We start from the raw sequence: 20122 nt of genomic DNA, 5'->3' as shown, positions 1-20122 counted from the left end.
TCTGTGCCCGTGCAGATAAGATCTATTCCATGCAGACAGTGTGTATCCTCATGCTGATGTGTTATCACATGCAGATAACATGTATCCATGTGCAGATAATACCTATCCCCATGCAGACAATATCTATCCCCATGCAGATAACATGTTTCCTCATGCTGATAACATGTTATCACATGCAGATAACATGTATCTATGTGCAAATAGCGTTTAATCCACATAAAAACTCCACGGGTCCCCATCCCCTTGCACACAAGCAGCTGCAGCTGTGCCCTGGGTGCATGGGGGTGACACGCGTGTCCCTTCACTCATGGGACATGAGTGCGGTGGGGGATGCACCGTTAATGCCTGGCACTCCGTTAATGCCTGGCACTCCGTTAATGACTAACACGCCGTTAATGAGTGGCACGCCGTTAATGACCGCCCGGCCTCTCTCTAATCCCGCCGCTCTGTGCCTGGCTGCAGCCAGCGAGGAGAGCGATGGCAGAGCGCCAGCAAGTCTGGGTCACATGGAGAGGCTCCAAACTATTGCATAAGTCCCGTCTGAGAGTGGACCTGCCTGGTGGAGTCCTCTCCCGAAAGCAGGAGGAGTACCAGGATGGCAGCGCTGGAATCTCGGTGCCCACCTTGCCCCGGGCTGGAATTGTGGCCCTGCTCTGGCAGCTCCAGCCCTGCCCAGGCCCAGCTCCCCATCCCGAGGAGGATCCGAGCTGGCACTCCCCTCCCGCTTTCCTGCTGAGGACCTCCGAGCATTTTACCACACTTGGAGAAGTGCAATGACCCCGGCGTTCCAGATAGGGCCAGGTCCTTATGTAACGCAGGGATAGGATTTCCAGAGAGCCAAGCAGGCGGTGTCAGAGCGAGGTCGCTGCTCCCAGCTCTCCTCTCCCTGCCCTGGCTTTGGCACAAGCTCCTTTTGCCCCTTTGCTGGCAAAATTAAAGATTTTGGAGAGGAGCAAAGTGAGGATTCAGCCTTTTCCTCACCAGGATTGCACTGAATAGATTTGACTGTAAAATAGTTATCGTGTTTTTGAAAAAAAAAAAAAAACCAAAACCCTCCTCCCACACAGTGCTGGAGTGAGCCCAAAGCCCCGTGAAGCTGCTGTACAAAGGGATGCAGGGTGTGCCCGGCCAGAGCACAGCAGGGCCGGCTGTGGAGCACCACGGAGAGCCTGGAACAGGACGCTGGTGCCCCAAAGGCAGGGAGAGTGTGCCCCTGGCATCCAGGCTGGCACCGGGGTGCTGGCAGGGGGACAGAGACCCGGGGTGAGACCCCTCAGCTCTCAGGGTCACGCTGGCAGTGTTGGTCTGCATTTCCCACGTTGCTGGGGAGCGCCTTTGGATGGGGTTGGATCTGATTTTGGCAGTGTAAAAACCCACCTCCCCTCCTGGGAAGCTGAAATGGGCCCCGCAGTCACCGGGGTGTGCAAAGAACAGCTCCTGGGGGAGGTGAATCAGCCCTCGAAAGCGAGGGGGGCTGCACTGAGCATCCCGGCCCCCTCCCAGCCCCGAGGGGGTCAGCAGAGTTGGCATTGCACCAGCTGGGATCGGTGGCAGGGGGAGCAGAGCGGTTGCAGGGCAGCCAAAGGGTGGCTGTGCAGGCAGGAGCCACCCCGGGCTGGCGGCTGCAGGGTTCTGGGAACAGGGATAACTCCGTGTTTCTGATTCTTCACTCGCCGTGGCCTCAGAGAGGCCACACTTGGAGCAGCAGAGCAGATTATGGCTCAAGTTCTTATGCTGTGTTCTGCAGACCTGTGACTTTAACCCTTTTCTCGCAGTTTGCAGATGCTCCTGGCAGCAAAAACGCTGATTTCTGCGGGTTTAACCCCTAGTGCTGCCCTAGAGCTGAGAAATGACTTCCCAGTGGAAGTCCTGTCGTGCTGGCACAGCGACTGCGGGGGGAGACTTCTGCCATCTGCAGCTCAGCATGTTTTCACTTGGCAGCCCAGCCAAATATTTTGTCGGGACTATGAGGACGTTCTCCTGCTGGAAGCCGGGGAGGTCTCTCGGGCAGTTTTGCATCCCCCGCGTGCTCAGCCCGTGCCGGGGGAGCAGCAGCCTGCCGGGGGAGCGGGGCCGTGCGTTCCATCCCCGGGAACGTGCCGGGACCTGCCCGGAGCTGCGAGCCGGGAGCTGGGTGTGCCTGAGCACGCATGGAACACCCAGAGCCCCGGGGGTGCAGGGGCTGAGACCCCCCCAGATAACAGAGAAATGCAGCAGCAGCTGCGAGGGAGCTGCCCCTGCCAGGCCCTGGGGAGGGCAGAGAGAGGGTGAGGAGGAGCAGGGGTGTAGAGATGATGAGAAGGGTTTGAACATCGCAGGTTGGGCCAGGGAGGGACTGTCCCACTCTGCTCTGCACTGGGGCAGCCTCACCTCCAGGGCTGGGGGCACTTTGGGCACCACGAGATCAGAAGGATCCAAAGCTGTTGGAGAGTGCCCAGAGGAGGGACACGGAGCTGGGGAAGGCTCTGAGGAGCGGCTGAGGGCCCTTGGCTCGTTCAGCTGGAGCACAGGAGACTGAGGGGAGGCTCCTGGGGGCTGCAGCTCCTGCCCAGGGCAGGCAGAGGGGCAGGGGCTGAGCTCTGCTCTGGGCCAGGGCCAGGAGCCCACCAAGGGCTGGAGCTGTGCCAGGGCTTGGCATGGAGCTCAGGGCAAGGTTCTTGCCCCCGAGGGTGCTGGCACTGCCCAGGCTGCCCAGGGAATGGTCCCGGCCCCAAGGCTGCCAGAGCTCCAGGAGCGTTTGGACAGCGCTGCCAGGGCTGCTCAGGGTGGGGCTGTTGGGGTGGCTGTGCAGGGACAGGGACAGGGGCTGAGCATCCCTGGGGGTCTCTTCCAGCTCAGGATGTTCCATGATCTTTGATTTGGTAATTCTGGAGCACAAGGAGCAGCTGAGGGAGCTGGGAAGGGGCTCATCCTGGAGAAAAAGAGGCTCAGGTGGGACCTTCTGGCTCTGCACAGCTCCGGACAGGAGGGGACAGCCGGGGGGTTGGGCTCTAGTCCCAGGGAACAAGCAATGGGACACAGACACAAATTGCCCCAGGAGGTGTTCAGATTGGATATGAGGAAAAATGTCTTCACTGAAAGGGTAAAAGTTTATTCCAGCTGAGGCTTTACAGCCAAAATCTGTGCCACTCTGATGCCTTGTGAAGGCTGAGCTAGAACAGAGACTGGACAGAATTAAAAAATAAATCAGGGATTTATTAAAAGGCCTCAATGGATCCACCTTGGGCAGCACAAGAGCCCAGCCAGGGCTGCACCCAAGATGAACCAAAATGGTCACAAAATGCACAACCAGTCACAGGGTCTCTCACTTTGATCAGTTGTGCTCCATTTGCATCTTGGAGTTAACTGTGTAATTCCAGCTCCAGCCCATGCAGTCCCATCCTTGTTTTTCTCTCTTCAGCCCACGTTGTTTGTGCTCTTGGGCCTGAGATCTGGATCATTTGTCCTTGGTCCCCAGCTAGAGCAGGAATTGTTTTGTCTCCCTGCTCTGTGCACAGAGCTCACCATCCCCTCATATGAACCCAGACCCACACACTAAAGCAGCACAGAATGTGAAAAATAGAAAAGCTCAAACCTGAGGTATCACCTCTACAGTGCAGCAGTGGCAGGTGACAGGGGCACTGCTCTTCGGGTGACTTTAGGAGCAGCACCCAGGAGCTAAAGGGCTGTTGTGTGTCCTGGAGGGCAGCTGGGAGCCCAGCAGCAGGGGAGAGCCCACTGTGGGTAGCAGGGGACCCATGTGGGTCCTTTTTCCAGCAAATCCTGAAAACCCCTCTGCTGCTGCTGTTGCCAAGTGCCCTGGCTGCACTGGCACAGCCCCCAGCCCCTGCCAGTCCCCTGCAGTCCCTGCTGTGTTTTAGTTGGATTCCATAGAAAACGAGGCCCGTGGGGCCAGCCTGGGGCTCACAGCTCTTCCCCCAGAGATAAACTTTGACCTGGCAGAACAACTCCCAGGCTGGAGCAGCTGGAGGAGCAGAAACTCCTGTGGTGCTGTTTCTAGGAGCTGCCAGGGCTGCTGTGGGGCTGAGCAGCCCCTTGGGAGGGTCAGGGGGCACCTGGGGCCAAAAAGGGACCAAGCTTTGAGATGTGGCACCATGATAACCCCAATATGGTTATAGGGTGTGCCAATTCCCCATTTTACACAAGAATAAAAGAACCTTGAAGCTTTCATTCCTTAAAATAACACAGCCCAGAAATGCTGTTGGGATGGTGCAGCTGTGGGGTCTTGCTTTCTCACTGTTCCCAGTGCTCCCACTGGGGTGCTGCTCTCACTTCTCCACTGCTCCCAGTGCTCCCATGTCTGAAAGATGTCAGTGGAAGGCCTGGCAGGGGGTGCACGAAAAGTATTTCCTCCCTCTGGGGAAAGCTGGAAGCAGAAATCTGTGTTTGTATTTATTTCTCCCTCAGAAAAAAAAAAAAAAAAAAAAAAAAAAAAGGACACCTGAGCTCATAATTTGCAAAAGTTGGATGAGAAACCTGGAAGCCGCCGGGCCCTGCATCTTTAAAAGCAGTTAAATTCCTCTTCCCTGCACTAGGAGGCACCTTGAACCTTCCTCTTGGCCCCGAGCATCGCCCATCTGCTTCCTATTACCTTCCCCTGCGCTGCCTGGAGCCGGCCCAGCAGCCGGGCTTGCCGGGAGTTCTGTCTGAGCCGGAGCAGCTCTGCTCTGCCTCGCTCCTGCTTCCCTTCTCTCTCTCCTCGCTTCATCCCGGCTGGAATTCCACCCCCTTTCCCAGCCCCTGCCTCGCCGGCGCTGCAGGGGTGGCAGGAGGTGAGCTGGCCGCTGCGGTGGCATTGTCCCCCGTGTCGCTGGGGTTCACGCGGCCGAAGCCACCCTTGGCAGGGGGAGCCGGGAGCGTCAGCCCCAGCCGAGCCTGCCAAGGACAGCGAATTCCTTGGGAAGGAGCAGATCGGAAGCGGCCCAAGCAAGGGAGGCACGAGACCAGAGAGGTCACGCAGTGTCCCCGAGCTGTCCCCGAGCTGTCCCCAAGATATCCCCAAGCTGTCCCCGAGCTCCCCCGGCCCCTCCGTGTCCTGCTGGGGCTCCGCAATCCTCTTGCGAGCTGCAGAGTGAGGTTATGGAAAACTTGGTAGGGATGGAAGCACCAGCGCTCCTCCAGCTCCTGGTCCTTCCTCCAGGTGCTCCTCCTGCTCCTGGGAGCCTGGATAGAGGATAGAGGATAGAGCATGGATAGAGGAGCAGGATTCACCTGTGAGGAGAACACCTTCCTCTGGGTGCTCCTCCGAGCTGGATCCACCTGTGAGGACAATGCCTTCCTTCAGGTGGTCTTCAGAGCCTGATCCACCCATGGATAGAGGTGCAAGGATTCACCTGTGAGGAGAACATTTTCTTCCTGCTCCTCAGAGCTGGATCCACCCGTGGAGAGAGGAGCAGGATCCACCTGTGAGGACAGGACCTTCCTCCAGGTGCTCCTCAGAGCCAGATTCAGCCACAGGGAGAAGAGCAGGATTCACCCATGGGGAGAACACCTTCCTCCAGGTGCTCCTCCTGCTCCTGGGAGCCTGATCCACCCATGGATAGAGGTGCAAGGATTCACCTGTGAGGAGAACACCTTTCTTCAGGTGCTCCTCCTGCTCCCCCGAGCTGGATCCACCTGTGAGGTGAGTGCCTTCCTCCAGGTGCTCTTCAGAGCCTGATCCACCCATGGGGAGAGGAGCAGGATTCACCTGTGAGGAGAACACCTTCTTCCTGCTCCCCAGAGCTGGATCCACCCGTGGAGAGAGGAGCAGGATCCACCTGTGAGGACAGGACCTTCGTCCAGGTGCTCCTCAGAGCCAGATTCACCCACAGGGAGAAGAGCAGGATTCACCCATGGGGAGAACACCTTTCTCCAGGTGCTCCTCCTGCTCCTGGGAGCCTGATCCACCCGTGGATAGAGGTGCAAGGATCCACCTGTGAGGAGAACACCTTTCTCCAGGTGCTCCTTGGAGCTGGATCCACCCATGGGCAGAGGAGCAGGATTCACCCATGGGGAGAACACCTTCCTCCAGGTGCTCTGGGTGCTCCTCAGAGCCTGATCCACCCATGGGCAGAGGAGCAGGATCCACCTGTGAGGAGAACACCTTCCCCCAGGTGCTCCTCCTGCTCCTCGGGCTTTGGGAACGCAGCCCCGCCGGGAAGGGGCCGTGTTTTCCCCGCTGCCTGCAGGGAGGGATCGCAGCCGGGCCCTTCCCCCAGCCCGGCCCGCAGGAATTTTGCAGCTGTAATTCCTGCCTTGTGCTGCTCCCAACGCGTCTCCTTCCCCCCAAGGTCAAGGCTGCGGGCTCCTGGCGCCGGGGCTGCTTCCCGGCCGTGGTTCCGGGGGATGCTGAGCGGCCGGGAAGGGCAGGGGGGACACGGGGGCACCGCCGAGGGTCATGGAGAGGCGGGGGGAGGACGGGAAGCCCGGAGGAAAAGGGTTTGACAGCTGGAAAACAGGGGCAATCAGTCGTGTGAAGCCCAGGAGAAAATACGCTTTAGCTGGGCTCCGTGGGCTTTGGAGCTGTGACAGGATTGAGGAGCTGGAATTGCGAGCTCTGGGAGATGCTGAAAAATGCTGATTTAGGAGAGGGCTTTGCTTTCAACTTCTGCCTTTTCCAGCCCAATTTCCATAGCCCCCACGTGCCTTGCCTGGCCCTGGCTCTGCCCTCACTTGTGGCACCACGGGGGATGCTGTCACCAGATCTCAGCATCCTCTTTTTGGGGGTGGAATGGAGCAGAATTCCTGCCCCAACCCTCTTCCCCCCATTCCCTGATTCCCCTTATCCGTCCCAGGGAAAAGAAGCAGCCCAGGGTGGGAGTTGCCCTCTCTCAGGGCCACTCGGGATGCTCAGTTTTGGTGGCCACCTCATGTTGTGTCTGGGCTTTGTAGAGGAAAACCTGGCAAGTGGCCCCAGGTGGGACTGGGGAGTCCAGGCCGAGACCTCACTGAGGATCTTTGGCCATTCTTAGGTGTAAATAAGCAGTGAAAAATCTTAATCTTTAAATTATGCAACTCCAAATTGCGTTTAAAGCTCCGTGTTTCATCTCCCACTGTTTCTGCCTAGTAGGGGAAAAAACTATTAATTTAGGTTAATGGCTTTAAGCTGAAAGAGGGGAGATTTAGATGAGATTTCAGCAATAAATCCTTCCCTGTGAGGTTGCCCAGAGCAGCTGTGGCTGCTCCTGATCCCTGGAAGTGTCCCAGCCCAGGTTGGATGGGGCTTGGAGCACCCTGGGCACCTTGGAGCTCCCTGCCCCTGTGGAATGAGATGAGTTTTAAGGTCCTTCCCAACCCAAACCATTCTGTGATTTCCATGATGAATTTGGGGCAGGAATCATCTCCTGGATTTCCCCTTGTAGCTCTGGGCTGTGCTGGGTGTCATTCCTGCAGCACGAATACCACTCACGGCACAGTAAAGATGGGAAAACAGGAGCAGAAATTCACTTTCAGGGATTCAGATTCCCATAAGGACATGAGGGGAGCACAGCAGATCCCAGGAGGACCCAGCTCCCCTGCCCTGGGCTCCTTGAACCAGCCCAGAGCACAGCAAGGCAGGGGTTAAGCATTTCCTTACTGGGTGAGGACCACACACAGCCCTGGCTGCTGACACCTTTGCAGAGAGCACCCTCCTCCCCTCTCCAGCCTCTTCCCATGCTCGGGAGCTCATCCCACGTTCCCAGGAAGCTCATCCTGCCATTCCCGGGGAGTTCATCCTGCCTTTCCCGGGACCTCATCCTGCCATTCCCAGGGATCTCATCCCACCGTTCCCGGGGAGCTCATCCCAGGGAGCTTATCCTGCCTTTCCCAGGGCCTTCATCCCAGAGAGCTCATCTCACCTTTCCCAGGGAGCTCATCCTGCCTTTCATGGAGAGCTCATCCCGCCTTTCCCGGGGAGCTCATTCTGCCATTCCCAGGGATCTCATCCCACCGTTCCCAGGAGCTCATCCCGCTTTTCATGGGGATCTCATCCTGCCTTTCCCAGGAGCTCATCCCAGGGAGCTGCCATTCCCAGGGATCTCATCCTGCCTTTCCCGGGAGCTCATCCCGGGGATCTCATCCTGCTTTTCCCAGCCCTGCTCCAGCCCCTGGGATCTGCACCTCTGCTGCAGGTCTTTATCTGCCACCCCTGCAGAGAGGTTTGGGTTTGGCTGCAACGTCACCGCTGGGATATTTGGGATTCTTTGGGAGATGAGGGATGTGCTGCACTCATCCCATACCCATGGAGTGGGTGGGCAAGAAGAAAACCCCACAGGCTTTGTGCAAGTCCCCAGCACGATTCGAGTTTGATGTAATCGCCTCAGACCGAGTGGAAATTCTCTGCGAGCCAGGAATCTTTCACCGGAGCAATTAGCAGAGCGTTTTAAAGAACAAATGCGATTGGAATCTCGGGATCCATTTGTGGATGGGGTTGAGGGTGAGTTCCCTGAATGGGTTCTTTGTTTTCCATCACTTTTTTAGGTTCAGCCAGTACACTTCGAGAGCAAGTGCTCTTCCCTCGGTGCAGTGACAGTGCTTAAGGCGTGTTTGAAATCCAGGGAAGCCCCAGAGAGGATTTCTGGGTTGCTGCTCATCACCCCCTGCCAGTGCTGTTATTTCCTGCTCTCTTTAAGGGAATAGGTGACCCAGGGCACTCTTGGGGCTGCTCTTCCCGGAGGGTCTGCCACAGGGTGAAGGATTCCCATTGATCCTGAGCTCCTTTCCGCAGGTCCAGCTGGGAGAACCCCCGGGAGTGTCGATGGGATTAATCCATCCTCAAACCCTTCCCATCCTTTTCTCCTCTTTGCCTCTCTTTCCATCCCACTCCTGGACCCCGCTTGCCTCATTCCCCTGCCCACCTCGAGTCCTTCTCCCCAGTCCCTTCTCTCACCGCCGTCTCACCCGCAGGGGCGATGCCGGGGCTGGGGACGAGCCCGTGCTGACCCCGCGGTGCTGGCCCGGCACTGCCCGCCCCGCCGGCCTCGGGAGAGCACGGAGCGGCCGAGGATGCCTGCGGAGGGACCCGGGACTCCTCTCTGGACATAAGGGGTGGCCGAGGGAGAGACATGTGGGGACAGCGCCCTCCCAGCCGGCACAGATCTCCCTGCTCCGACACGAGCGGCGCTGACCATGGCCACAGCCTGGAGGCTCCTCACCTGGACCGTCACCCTCGGCCTGGCCGGGGGCACCTTCCCCGGCTTCCCCTTCCAGTCACAAGGTAGGGATGGGATGGGATGGGATGGAATGGGATGTTGTCGTGGTTTTGGTTGTGTCCAGAGTGGTTCTGGCTGTGGCCATCCCTGAGGAGATGCAGTGTCCAGCCCCACAGCTTCTCACACACCACCTCACCCTCAGCTCTGGACACGTTTTTCCTCCTGGAAGTGCCTTTCAGGTCAGGATCAGAGCCTCCAGCCCCGAGTCCCAGGTGCTGTGTAGCCACAGCGAGCACAAACCGCCCTCTGATTCACTCTTTTCCAAGCCCACATGGACTGCAAAGAGGCAAAAAGGAAAACAAAACACTTCTGACAGCAATTTTTTTCCAAGCCTGAAGTCATTTCTAAGTGCAAAAAGTCACCCTTGTTTGCCCAGCCCCATCACAGGGAGGTGCTGGGATGGAGGAAAAGCTGGAACATAGGAAGTTAAAATCCTAATAATTAATTCTGGCAAGGCAGAGGTGCCAGGAGTGTTTATGGTCAGGAAAGATGGGAGCTCAGCCCTAATCCCAGATGGTGGAAGAGCTGTCCCATTCCTGGTGGCCAAGGAAACCACTCTGTCAGGCTCCCACATTGGAAAACAGAGGAAAAGGAAACTTTCCAGTGCTGCCCTGTGGTAAGAGTGCAGTTTGGAGCTGGCTGAGTTTCTGGTAGCTAGAAAGGTTCTGAAGGTGGGGGCTGTGGAGCCAGGCAAAATTCAGCCACCCTGGAGCAGCCAGAGCCCTCCTGCTTACTTAGGAAACAACGAGTAGGATGCAGAAAGCACAGGAAGACTCTTCCAGCAGGAACAGAGGGAAAATCTCCTCCCATGAGGGCTCAGGAGGCTCAAACCCTCCAGGCAGGAGGGGTTCAGGAGGACACTCAGTGAGGAGGAGCTGTACTGGTCCAGCACATGGATATTTCCCATTTCAGCCCAAGCTTCTGGGGCTGAGGGCTGTCAGGCACAGCCAGACTGTCAGTTCCTTTACTTCTTTTCTGCCTCTGCCAGGGTCAGGATTGAAAGCACTCAAGATGGTAATTCATGTTCAGATTCAGATGTTTTTAGTTCTTATCTATGTTACAGTCTCACAAACCCTGAGTTCTACAGCACTTCACTCTAACAAACTAAAAATGGAGCCCCATCTCTCTCTCTACAAGGCCTTTTAAGGATAAACTGTCCAATTAAGAAAGGACACATAAATTATTTTTACTTTTAACCCAATAACTAACCACTCATGGCCTACAATGCGGAATTTTATCCAATTACACAAAACCACCCAAACCCATGCAGAAGAAGGAGAAGCAGAAGAAGGTGAAGAAGGACCAACCTCCACCCTAAAACCTCCATCTTGATTTACATCTATTACTGTATTCTAAAACCTCAAACTCTAAGTTTTCCACCCTGTGATATCACACACTTCTATTCAAACTCCATACCCACAATCCCAGTTCTATCATTCCATTTTGGAAGCTTCTCCATGGCCTCAGGTCAAATGCAGTGTTCTCTTGGGGGTCAGCACCTGTCAACACAGAAAGCCTGAAATTCTCAGCAGCCAGGGCTCCAACACCAGATCTCTGCTCAGATGCAATCAGGCAGTCCCTGGGACATTTTAATTGAAAGGAGGAGTTTCTGCTGAGGTTGCAGGGTGCCAGTTTGTTTGGCAGCCTGCAGAGCTGTGTTGCTGTGCCAGCTCAGGTGGAGGGGCTGGGGACAGTGCCCTTGTCACAGCACAGCCTGGGTGGCACCACACAGGCTCAACTCAAGGGCTCCAAGAGGAGCAGCTAAGCCAGGCTGAGGTGATAAAAACCACTCCAGGGAGCTGGGAAGGCAGGGTGGGGTCACAGACAGAGACCTGGCTGGGGAACTGGAAGGTCTGACTTCTCCTCCTGCTCATTTTCAGCACCACTGGGAGAATTCTGGTTGCCCTTTCTCTTCCTTTGATGTCAAGATTGGCATTTCAAGGACTCTGTGCCCCTGTAGCCCCTGCAGCTCTGACTGCAGGGGAGGTTGGGGTGGTGCTGTTGTTTTGTGTTCTCAGAGCCAGCAGCTCCCTGTGGCAGCTGCAGATGTCCTGAGGGACTCACAGGGAGAAAATTAAATAAGATTTTCCCCTGAGTCATTGTCACCCCAAGGCTCCTTCTGCCTCCTTTTGAAGAGACCTCATTGCTGGGTCTGTTCCTGGAAGGATCCAGGTTAAAATAACCTCCAAAGCTCAGAGCTGGACCCTGCAAAGCTGGGATTCCCTATGCTCAGTGGAGATGAAAGGATTTGGGATACTCCAGGTCCAGAGCCACACTCAGGGTGTCCTGAAGGGCCCTTTGGGCCAGGCTCTTCCTCTCCATTACCTTCAGAGGAAAAAGCTGCATTCCAAAAACTGCTACACCAAGGCTCTGCAGGCTGCAGGATTTGGGGTATTTCTCAGGATCCTGCAGGCAGGGCAGAGCCTTGGGATCCCAATTTTTGGAATGCTGTGGCAGGACACCATGACCCTCCACCTGCACTGCGCTCAGGCTGGAATTGCTGGGTGTCCAACTCCCTTCGCAGGCTGTGTCTTGGTTTTGAAAGCCAGGTGTCTGCTAAGGAAGGCAGGAGCCTCCCTGAAATACGAAATGTAAACACCCTCCCTCCGAATTGCTATAAATTTTAAATTAAGGGGCTCTCAGGCAAAATTATGGGAGCAGGAATAACAGTTCTTTATTAAGGAAGACAAAAAAGATAAAATAAACAATGCAGTAAATGGACAGAGTCAGAACACAACCTGACACCCTGTTGGTCAGGCTGCTAGTAGCAGTCCAATTTGAATTGTGACTGCAGTCCTCCTGGAGTGTCAGGTGTGGTTCTGTTAGAGCAGGGATCCTGTAGAAGGGTGTAGTCTTCCTCTGAAGATCCAGGGGAAGAGGCAGCTGTTCCTTGGGGAATCCAGTGGAGAAACTGTGCTGGTATTCCAGAATCTCAAGATTATATCCAGGTAGGAATGCTTGGCTCCTCCCTCTGGGCTCACATCTTCCAATGGATGCTGTAGTTCTTGTCAGCCATGCAGTGACATTCCATAGCCTGTTATCAGCAGATGTCTCCCCAGAGGGAGGAGTGGCTGTGGAAGAGATAAGGAAATCTGCCCACTGAACAGAAGACAACCGCCATCCAGATGGCAAATAGAATACAATTTGCTTGGCAATCCAGGACAGGCTGCCATTGCCACACTGTCCTTCCCTCCCCAGAGGAATTCCTCTCCAGCTTGGATCACTATGAGATCGCCTTCCCCATCCAAGTGGACCAGAACGGCGATTTCCTCACCTTCGACATGCGCCGGCAGCTGAAGCCGCGGCCGCGGCGCTCGCTGCCCTACGAGCCCTCGGAGCAGCAGGTCTTCTACAAAGTCTCTGCCCACCACACCCAGTTCCTGCTCAACCTCACGCTGCACTCCAACCTGCTGGCCGAGCACTTCACCGTGGAGTACTGGAAGCGGGATGGCATGGACTGGCAGCACGACTTCCATGAGGACTGCCACTACGCCGGCCACCTGCAGGACCAGTACCTCAGCTCCAAGGTGGCCATCAGCAACTGCAACGGGCTGGTGAGTCTGGCTTGGCTTGGCTTGGCTTGGCTTGGCTTGGCTTGGCTTGGCTTGGCTTGGCGGGGGCAGTGCCAAGTGCTTTGGTCCTCCAGCAGGTGGATGCATGCGGTGGGAAAAGCTTGGGGTTGGTGGCAAGCTTTATATGGAATGTATTTTTTTTAAAAACACTTTTTATATATATATATATATATATATATATATATATATACACACACACATATATATTTTTATGTATTTATATCTATTTATATAAATATATATCTATATAGAAAATATATATCTATATATACATATATTTTCTATATAAATGTATAATATTTATATGTTTATATATAAATATTTATATATTTATATTAATATATATAATTATATATATTTCTGTCTTTTCCTATATTTTTATTCGGTTTTATATACATTCATATAAACATTATATATTTATATAGATACGTTATATATATTTATATAGATTATATATTTATTTTATATTATATAGTATATTTATATAACTTCTATACTTTCTATATTATATATAGTATTTAATATGTATAAAATGTTATATATAATATTAATATAGTGATATAATATAAATATAGTTTTTATAAATTATCCATTAATACAATATATTATAAAATATAATATCTTTTATATCTATAAAGTACATATAATATTTTATATTATGTATTTTTATTTTTTTTTATATATATCTATAGAGAGAGAGAGAGAGAATATATTTAATGTATTTCATATTTAATATTCCACACTGGTCTCATGATTGGCAGAGATACAGACATCCCTCAGATATCCATGAGGGTTCCTGATCTCTGTGTCACTTCCAGTCCAGTTTCTGGGCATTTTCCCATTGATTTTGGTTGGAATGGGATAATCCTGGCTCTCCAGGGATACCCAGACCTGGCTCTCACCAAGAGCAACAGCAAAGAATGTTTTGCTGTGCTGGTGACGAAGAAGTGAGGGAGGGCAGGGATTTCACAGAGCCACAAGTGCATCCAGATCCTTCCAGCTGCAGATGCACTCCTGGGGATCCCAGGTGCTTCTGTCCATGTTTCAGCAGCTAAAAAATACTGTTTATCAGGGATAAAAACCCTGACATAAATAGTTTTTCAATATGAAAAATGGAACATCAAGAAGGGTGCAAGGTGGCATTTCCTCAAAACCAGCAAGGCTGCAGGAAGGAGGGTGGGAATGTTAATTTTCCAAGTCCTGACAGCTCAAATTGAACATCCCAGTCCTAAATATCAGCCAGGAATCTTGGTGGTGGACATCAGTGTAAGAACAGCTGAGCTCTGGACTAGATTGCTTGGAGAGAGCGAGATCTTGGAAGATCTTTAGGAACAGGCCAGACAAAAGCCTCTCAAAAACCCTTCAGGTATGATTCATTAGCTCTCCCAGCCCTGGGAATACACTGAGGACTTCCATCCCTATTTTTCTGTGATTTTCTGATATTTCTGGCTCGCACAGCACATTTCCTGAGCTGCCAGATGGAGGGATGGAGCAAACATACCCCGTGAGTGAATCCCAAGGCTGATGGCTCCCTTGGAGGGGTAGAAAAAGCCTCTCTAGGCCAGGTTCACATTTCTGCTCCAGCCCCACCTCCTTGCAGCATTCTGGCAGTGTGGAAGAGCTTCCAAAGGGGAATGAATTCCCGTTTGATTTATTGCTGGGTGGCCCTGCCAGAACAGTGCTGTGGCTTATTAACAGAAACGAGAATCTGACTCATTATATCACAGAGTCTGAAGCTTCCAGCTCACAGCCAACAACCCGAGCTGCACAAACTCCTGAGCTGCACAAACTCCTGAGCTGCACAAACTCCTGAGCTGCACAAACTCCTGCTTCCCGAGCCCTTTGGACGTGGGAGCTCTGCTCCAGTCCCAGGGAATTTGGTGGTGCTCACAAAGGCTGAGCTGGGTGCTGCTGGCTCCGGAGGAATGTGGCATCCCCCTGCCTTCCCACTCCTCAGGGCAGCAAGGCCGGGGCAAGCACTGGCCCAGCAGCCCTTGGAACTGGGAGAATTCCATCCCCAGGCCGTGTTCAGCTCTGGAGAGGCACCAAGGGCTGTCTGGAGGAGAATGCAGCCAGGCACAGAGAGGGACAGAGGGTCATCCAACAAGCTCTCCTCTGCCTGAACTCTGTCCTTCTGCCCTCCAGAGTTATGGACACAGCAAGGATGGGGGAGGAAGGCTTCGGGGTCACTGAGGACAGTGGGGCTGGGGACTGGGGCAAGAGGAGTTTGGAATGTTTTTAGCTGAATTCGGGCAAGAGGAGTCTGAAATGTTTTCAGCTGGATTTGGGCAAGAATCTGGAATGTTTTTAGCTGGGGCTGGATTTGCCATGGGAGGTGTTTTTCAGTGCTCTGGGTGACCAGGAACTGCTGATCCACTCGTGCCATCCCTCAGCCCCAGCAGGCTCTGCTCCAGGAGGCCATCACCCATCCTGGAAGGGACAGAAGAGGTCCCTAGGTGCAGGTTCCTGCGGAGGGGGCACTGCACTGCCCCACCTTTGCACGGGTGATGCTGCATGGGCACTTGGGACCTGAGGTGGTGACTGGGCACAAACTGAGACCTGAGCTGGTTTTGGGGTGAGCTGAGCACGAGGAGGAGGGAAAGGGATGGTTGTGAACACAGTAATGAGCTCCAGGCTGTCCTCCTGCCCTCCAGCTCCCACATCCCTCAGGAACTCCGTGCCTGCAAGGTTTGGTTTTGAACCACTTTGTGTCAGAGGAACAGCCAAAATGCCAAGTCTTCATCAGAGAATCTCAGAATGGTTTGGGTTGGGATGAACCTTAAAATTCATCTCATTCCACCCCCTGCCATGGGCTGAGACAGCTCCCACTGTCCCAGGGTGCTCCAAGCTCTGTCCAGCCTGGCCTTGGACACTTCCAGAGATCCAGGGGCAGCTTTCCTGGGGAGTCCCCTGAGCCCAGGAAGTGCCTGGAGCAACCCAGGCACCACATTCCTTGATGTGGGCACCACATTCCTTGGAGAAACTCAGTGCCAGGAGTTGGGATGGAGCTGGGGTTGGGCTCCCAGAAACTTTTGGTGTTGCCCAGACCTTTCAGGTAGAGGGAATGTTGCTGTGAGGGTGGAGAGGAGGGACCCTGCAAGTACTTGGTGGGTTTGGTGATGACCCCATGGGGATCTGCTCCTCCCTCACAGGACAGATGAGAAGCGAGGAAGAGGATGGGCCCAGATGGGGAGGATGGACCCAGATGAGGGGGATGGACCCAGATGAGGAGGGACAGATCCAGATGAGGAGGGATGAACCCAGATGGGGAGGATGGATCCAGATGAGGAGGGATAGAGCCAGATGAGGGGGATGGACCCAGATGAGGAGGGATAGAGCCAGATGAGGGGGATGGACCCGGATGAAGGGGATGGACCCAGATGAGGAAGGATGGACCCAGATGAGGGGGATGGACCCAGATGAGGGGGATGGACCCAGATGAGGGGGATGGACCCAGATGGGGAGGATGGATCCAGATGAGGAGGGATGGACCCGGATGAGGGGGATGGACCCAGATGAGGAGGAATAGACCCAGATGAGGGGGATGGACCCAGATGAGGAAGGATGGACCCAGATGGCCCTGTTGTGACACGGCTCTGGCCCCAGGCCGTGGCTGTGCCTTTGCCAAGTGTGGTATGAGCTGACTGTGCAAACCCTCCTTGCTCTGCAGCTGACCTGTGTGAATCACACACAGGATATCCAGTCCAGCTCCCCCACAAACCACAGAGCTCTCTCAGGACCTCTCACCAGCCCTGTGTCACGTCCAGCGCCTGCCCCTCAGAGCTCAGTCCTTGGGGTCAGCGATGAGACAATTTTCAGACTCCTGTGACATCCAAGCCTCGCTGCAGGACCGTGCCAGGCAGGCGTGGAGCCTCTGCAGAGGCTGGAGTGAGAACATCCCTTTGCAGCGGGATGGATTTGGGGCAGGACTCGCTCTGCCCCCGGGCTGGGGGTGACCTCCTTCCCCCCACCCCACAGAGCCTTTCCAGCTGGCTCTGGCCACGGGAACCTCACAGTACCTCGCTTGTGTTTGAAAAGGTGGAGCCGAGCCAAGAGAAGCAGGAGGAAATCCCGCGGCACCGGGACTGCTCACACACTGCCCCATTGAGCTCTGCGCCGGGGAGGGGACAGGGGCAGGACAGGGACAGGACAGGGGCAGGACAGGGACAGGGCAGGGACAGCCCCGGCGGGCAGCGACAGTCTCCCAGGGAGGTTCTCCCCACCCACAGCCGGCACAGGATCTGTTCCAGGGGTCCCTCCATGGAGCAGCCTCGGGATGTCTCACAGGGACAGAATTCCCTGCTCCCCACCCTGGCAGAGCAGCGCTGCTGTCCCTGGGGCACAGAGGGAGCTGGACAAGCGCTGTCACATCCAGAGGACACTGCTAGTGGCAGGGCAGGGCTGTGTCTCCACCCAGAGCTGTGCTGGATTTTTGGGATCACCTTTGAGCCATGTCAGGCACGTTTCTGTGCCTCAGTTGCTTGCTGGTGGAGTTCAGCTGATGGGACACCACATTCCTTGATGTGGACGCCACATTCCTTGGAGAAACTCAGTGCCAGGAGTTGGGATGGAGCTGGTGTTGGGCTCCCAGAAACTTTTGGTGTTGCCCAGACCTTTCAGGTAGAGGGAATGTTGCTGTGAGGGTGGAGAGGAGGGACCCTGCAAGTACCTGGTGGGTTTGGTGATGACCCCATGGGGATCTGCTCCTCCTGGCTGTCACTGCCTGGGCTCACAGCTGAGACTGAGTCAGGCAAAGAACAAAAAACTAAAGCAAATCAGGGAGCAAACCCGAGATGATCTCACTGAAGTGGCCAATCTGAGGTGTACAAGGGACTGGGATGCCCCATCCAGGCTCCAGAGAAGGGTTTTGGCTCTGCTGGTGGCCTCTGCTTCATCAGATTTTAAACATTTTGGGTGTTTCCCAAAGCCTCTGGGTACTTATCCCTCTCTGCAGCTCCGAGTTCCCAGCTGCTGGGGATGGTCCTGAGCTGCTTGGGAAGGTTTTTTTGGGGAGGCCGAGCTCAGAGCTGAGTGCTGCTGTGTTTGAACAGGTTTTTGGGATCCCACAGGGATCCCACTGAGACCGAGTGGGTGGAATAGGAAACAACTCATTCATAACTCAGCAAGGCAAGGCTGTGATTTCCAGAGGCCTTTAGTGAACACAGATGTCCCAAGGCATCCACCACCATCTGGCTGGGATTCCTCTGCTCTGTGGCTTCCTGTAGTTCAGTGTTTGTGCAGGATTCCTCCACAGCTTTTGTCAGTAACCAGAAATTCGGGATTAATCGGCAAAAGCCTCACCAAGAGAAGCCACCAGGTTCTCTGTGCACCTCTGTTATTGCCTCCCCTCTCGCTGTAGTTGAGACAGAGACAATACAAAGCAACGCACTCCATTTTCAGAAGGTTTCAAACCTGTTTTTATTCTAGCATGCATGCTTTTTACACATTCTTACAAAGCTCATAAGTTTACACTTTACTCACTGGTGACAAGAGACAAACAAAGTGTTTATTGGAATAATTGCAGGTTTCTCTTATTTATCCTTCTTTCTTTCTTGGTTTCTCTGTCAACGACCTTGGTAGAAAATTCTTTCAGGGGTAAACATGGATCCTTTGATCAAATTTCTCTCTGGCTCCCAGAAGTGGCTGTAAAACCTCTTCCACACCCTCTGTTCCCTCCTGCAGCACGGGGTGATCGTGGCAGATGAGGAGGAATATTTCATCGAGCCCCTGAGCCCTGGAGCCAACGTCAGCATGGGGGGAGAGGGCAAGGGCAGCCCCCACGTGGTGTACAAGCGCTCGTCCCTGCAGTACCCTCACATGGATGCAGCCTGTGGACTGCTGGGTAGGTGCTCCCATCACCTCCTCCTCAAATCCAGCCCAAAACCTGCTGGGAAAATCCTGGCAGAACAGGCTCACTCTGCTCCACGTGGCAAATTTATCTCCTGAATTTCAGATTTTCTTGGGTTTGCTTTCACTCATTTCTGGTGGCCTGGGCTTTGGGAAGCTCCTCTCCTCTCCTCCTTGCAGTAGGGCTTGAAATTTTGTAAATAGAGCATGGAATAGAAGAGGAAAAAAACACCTCTTGTTTTTCTTCAGAAGAATCCTCCCAGATTTGGCCAATTTGCAGAGGATTGGGAAATCGCAGCTCACGTGTGCTCAGCACAGCCTTGGCTTTGGGGTTTGTGTCCATGTTGGGATAACTCTGCTGCTGATGGGGACCAGGTGGAAAAGGCCCTTGGAGGGAGGGATGTGGGGCCTGGCCCATCACAGGGGGCTCTGGGGGGTGTTTAGAGACAATGGTGACAACACATCAACCCCATTTCTGCACCTACAGGGCTTTGACCTCCAAGAGGACCCACAAATACCAGCCCTGACCTGTCCCCATGAGACCTCCTGGTCCTTGCCCTTCCCACCAGTCTGTCCCAGAGTCTGGCTGGAATCCCTGGTGAACAGGCAGAGTTTCACCATCTACCCAAAATGTTGCAGCCCCAGAGGATGCTCCTCCCTCAGAACCAGAGAGGTTCTGTTCTGTAGGGCTGAGGGGAGATGCCATCAAGGGCTTTTCCTGGATCAGTTTGTGGGAACAGAGCAGAGCTGGCCCTGACTGCTCCTGTTCGGGTGTCACTTCAGGATGTGTCCATCCACTGCCCCAGCAGTGACACTTGGCCAGATGAGGAGTCACTGCTGGAAGGCACTGTCACCTTCTCTGAGTGTCCCCAGAGCCACCAGCACCTCTGGAGCCACCCTGTGCTTCCCCTGCCCACCCCAGCTCCCAAAATCTGCTGGATGCAGACTCCCCTCCTGCTGACTCTTTGCCACATTCCCCAGCTTTCAGAAATAATTTAGCCCTGTCCTAATTGCTTCTTGGAAAGCAGAGATGTGCAGGGGGAGCCAAAGTTTAGAACAACCACAGCACAATGGCTCCAGCAAGGCCACCTTTGTCCTGTCCTGCCCTGCACTCCTGGGCCCTGAACACCCCTAGGAGCTCCCCTGAATTGCTGCAGGAGCTGGAACTTGGAGGTTTTGGGTCTGCCTGAGGTTTTGGGGCTGCCTGAGGTCTGTCCATGTTCCCAGCCTCACTGAGTGTGATGAACCTCAGAGCAGGGGAGAGGATCCAGCTGGATCTGCTGGCAGGGCTGGATCTGGCTGCTAGCCTGGTGACTGGCTCCCAGTCACCTCCCCTGTCCTCTGGTGGTCTCCAGGAGGGCGATTTGGAGCTGACGGCTCTGCTGGGAACATCCCCAGGGCTGGGAACATCCCCAGGCTCAGTTCAGCAGCACTTGAAGCAAAGTCCCACAAAGCTGCTGCTGCTGCAGAGGCTGCAGCCCTTCCTGTGGTGGAAAAACCAAGTCCTAAATCCAGGTCCTGGCAGGAAAA

At 54.4% G+C, this 20122-nt stretch overlaps 1 protein-coding gene across 1 annotated transcript in view; it reads left to right on the top strand.

Annotated features, from left to right (window-relative positions):
• The window catches only part of ADAMTS10 (ADAM metallopeptidase with thrombospondin type 1 motif 10), a 68842-nt gene that overhangs the window by 6329 nt on the left and 42391 nt on the right, over positions 1-20122 (top strand). The window contains exons 2-4 of the mRNA XM_064396394.1: positions 8869-9178; positions 12372-12727; positions 18428-18587. Of these exons, the coding sequence (XP_064252464.1) occupies positions 9091-9178; positions 12372-12727; positions 18428-18587 (604 nt within the window). The 5' untranslated portion in view covers positions 8869-9090. The remainder of the gene's footprint in view (positions 1-8868; positions 9179-12371; positions 12728-18427; positions 18588-20122) is intronic.

The sequence above is a fragment of the Passer domesticus genome, chromosome 21, assembly GCF_036417665.1.
Source record: "Passer domesticus isolate bPasDom1 chromosome 21, bPasDom1.hap1, whole genome shotgun sequence".
NCBI lineage: Eukaryota > Metazoa > Chordata > Aves > Passeriformes > Passeridae > Passer > Passer domesticus.
The sequence above is the reverse complement of the archived record's forward strand: the minus strand, read 5'-3'. Positions and strand labels throughout refer to the sequence as shown.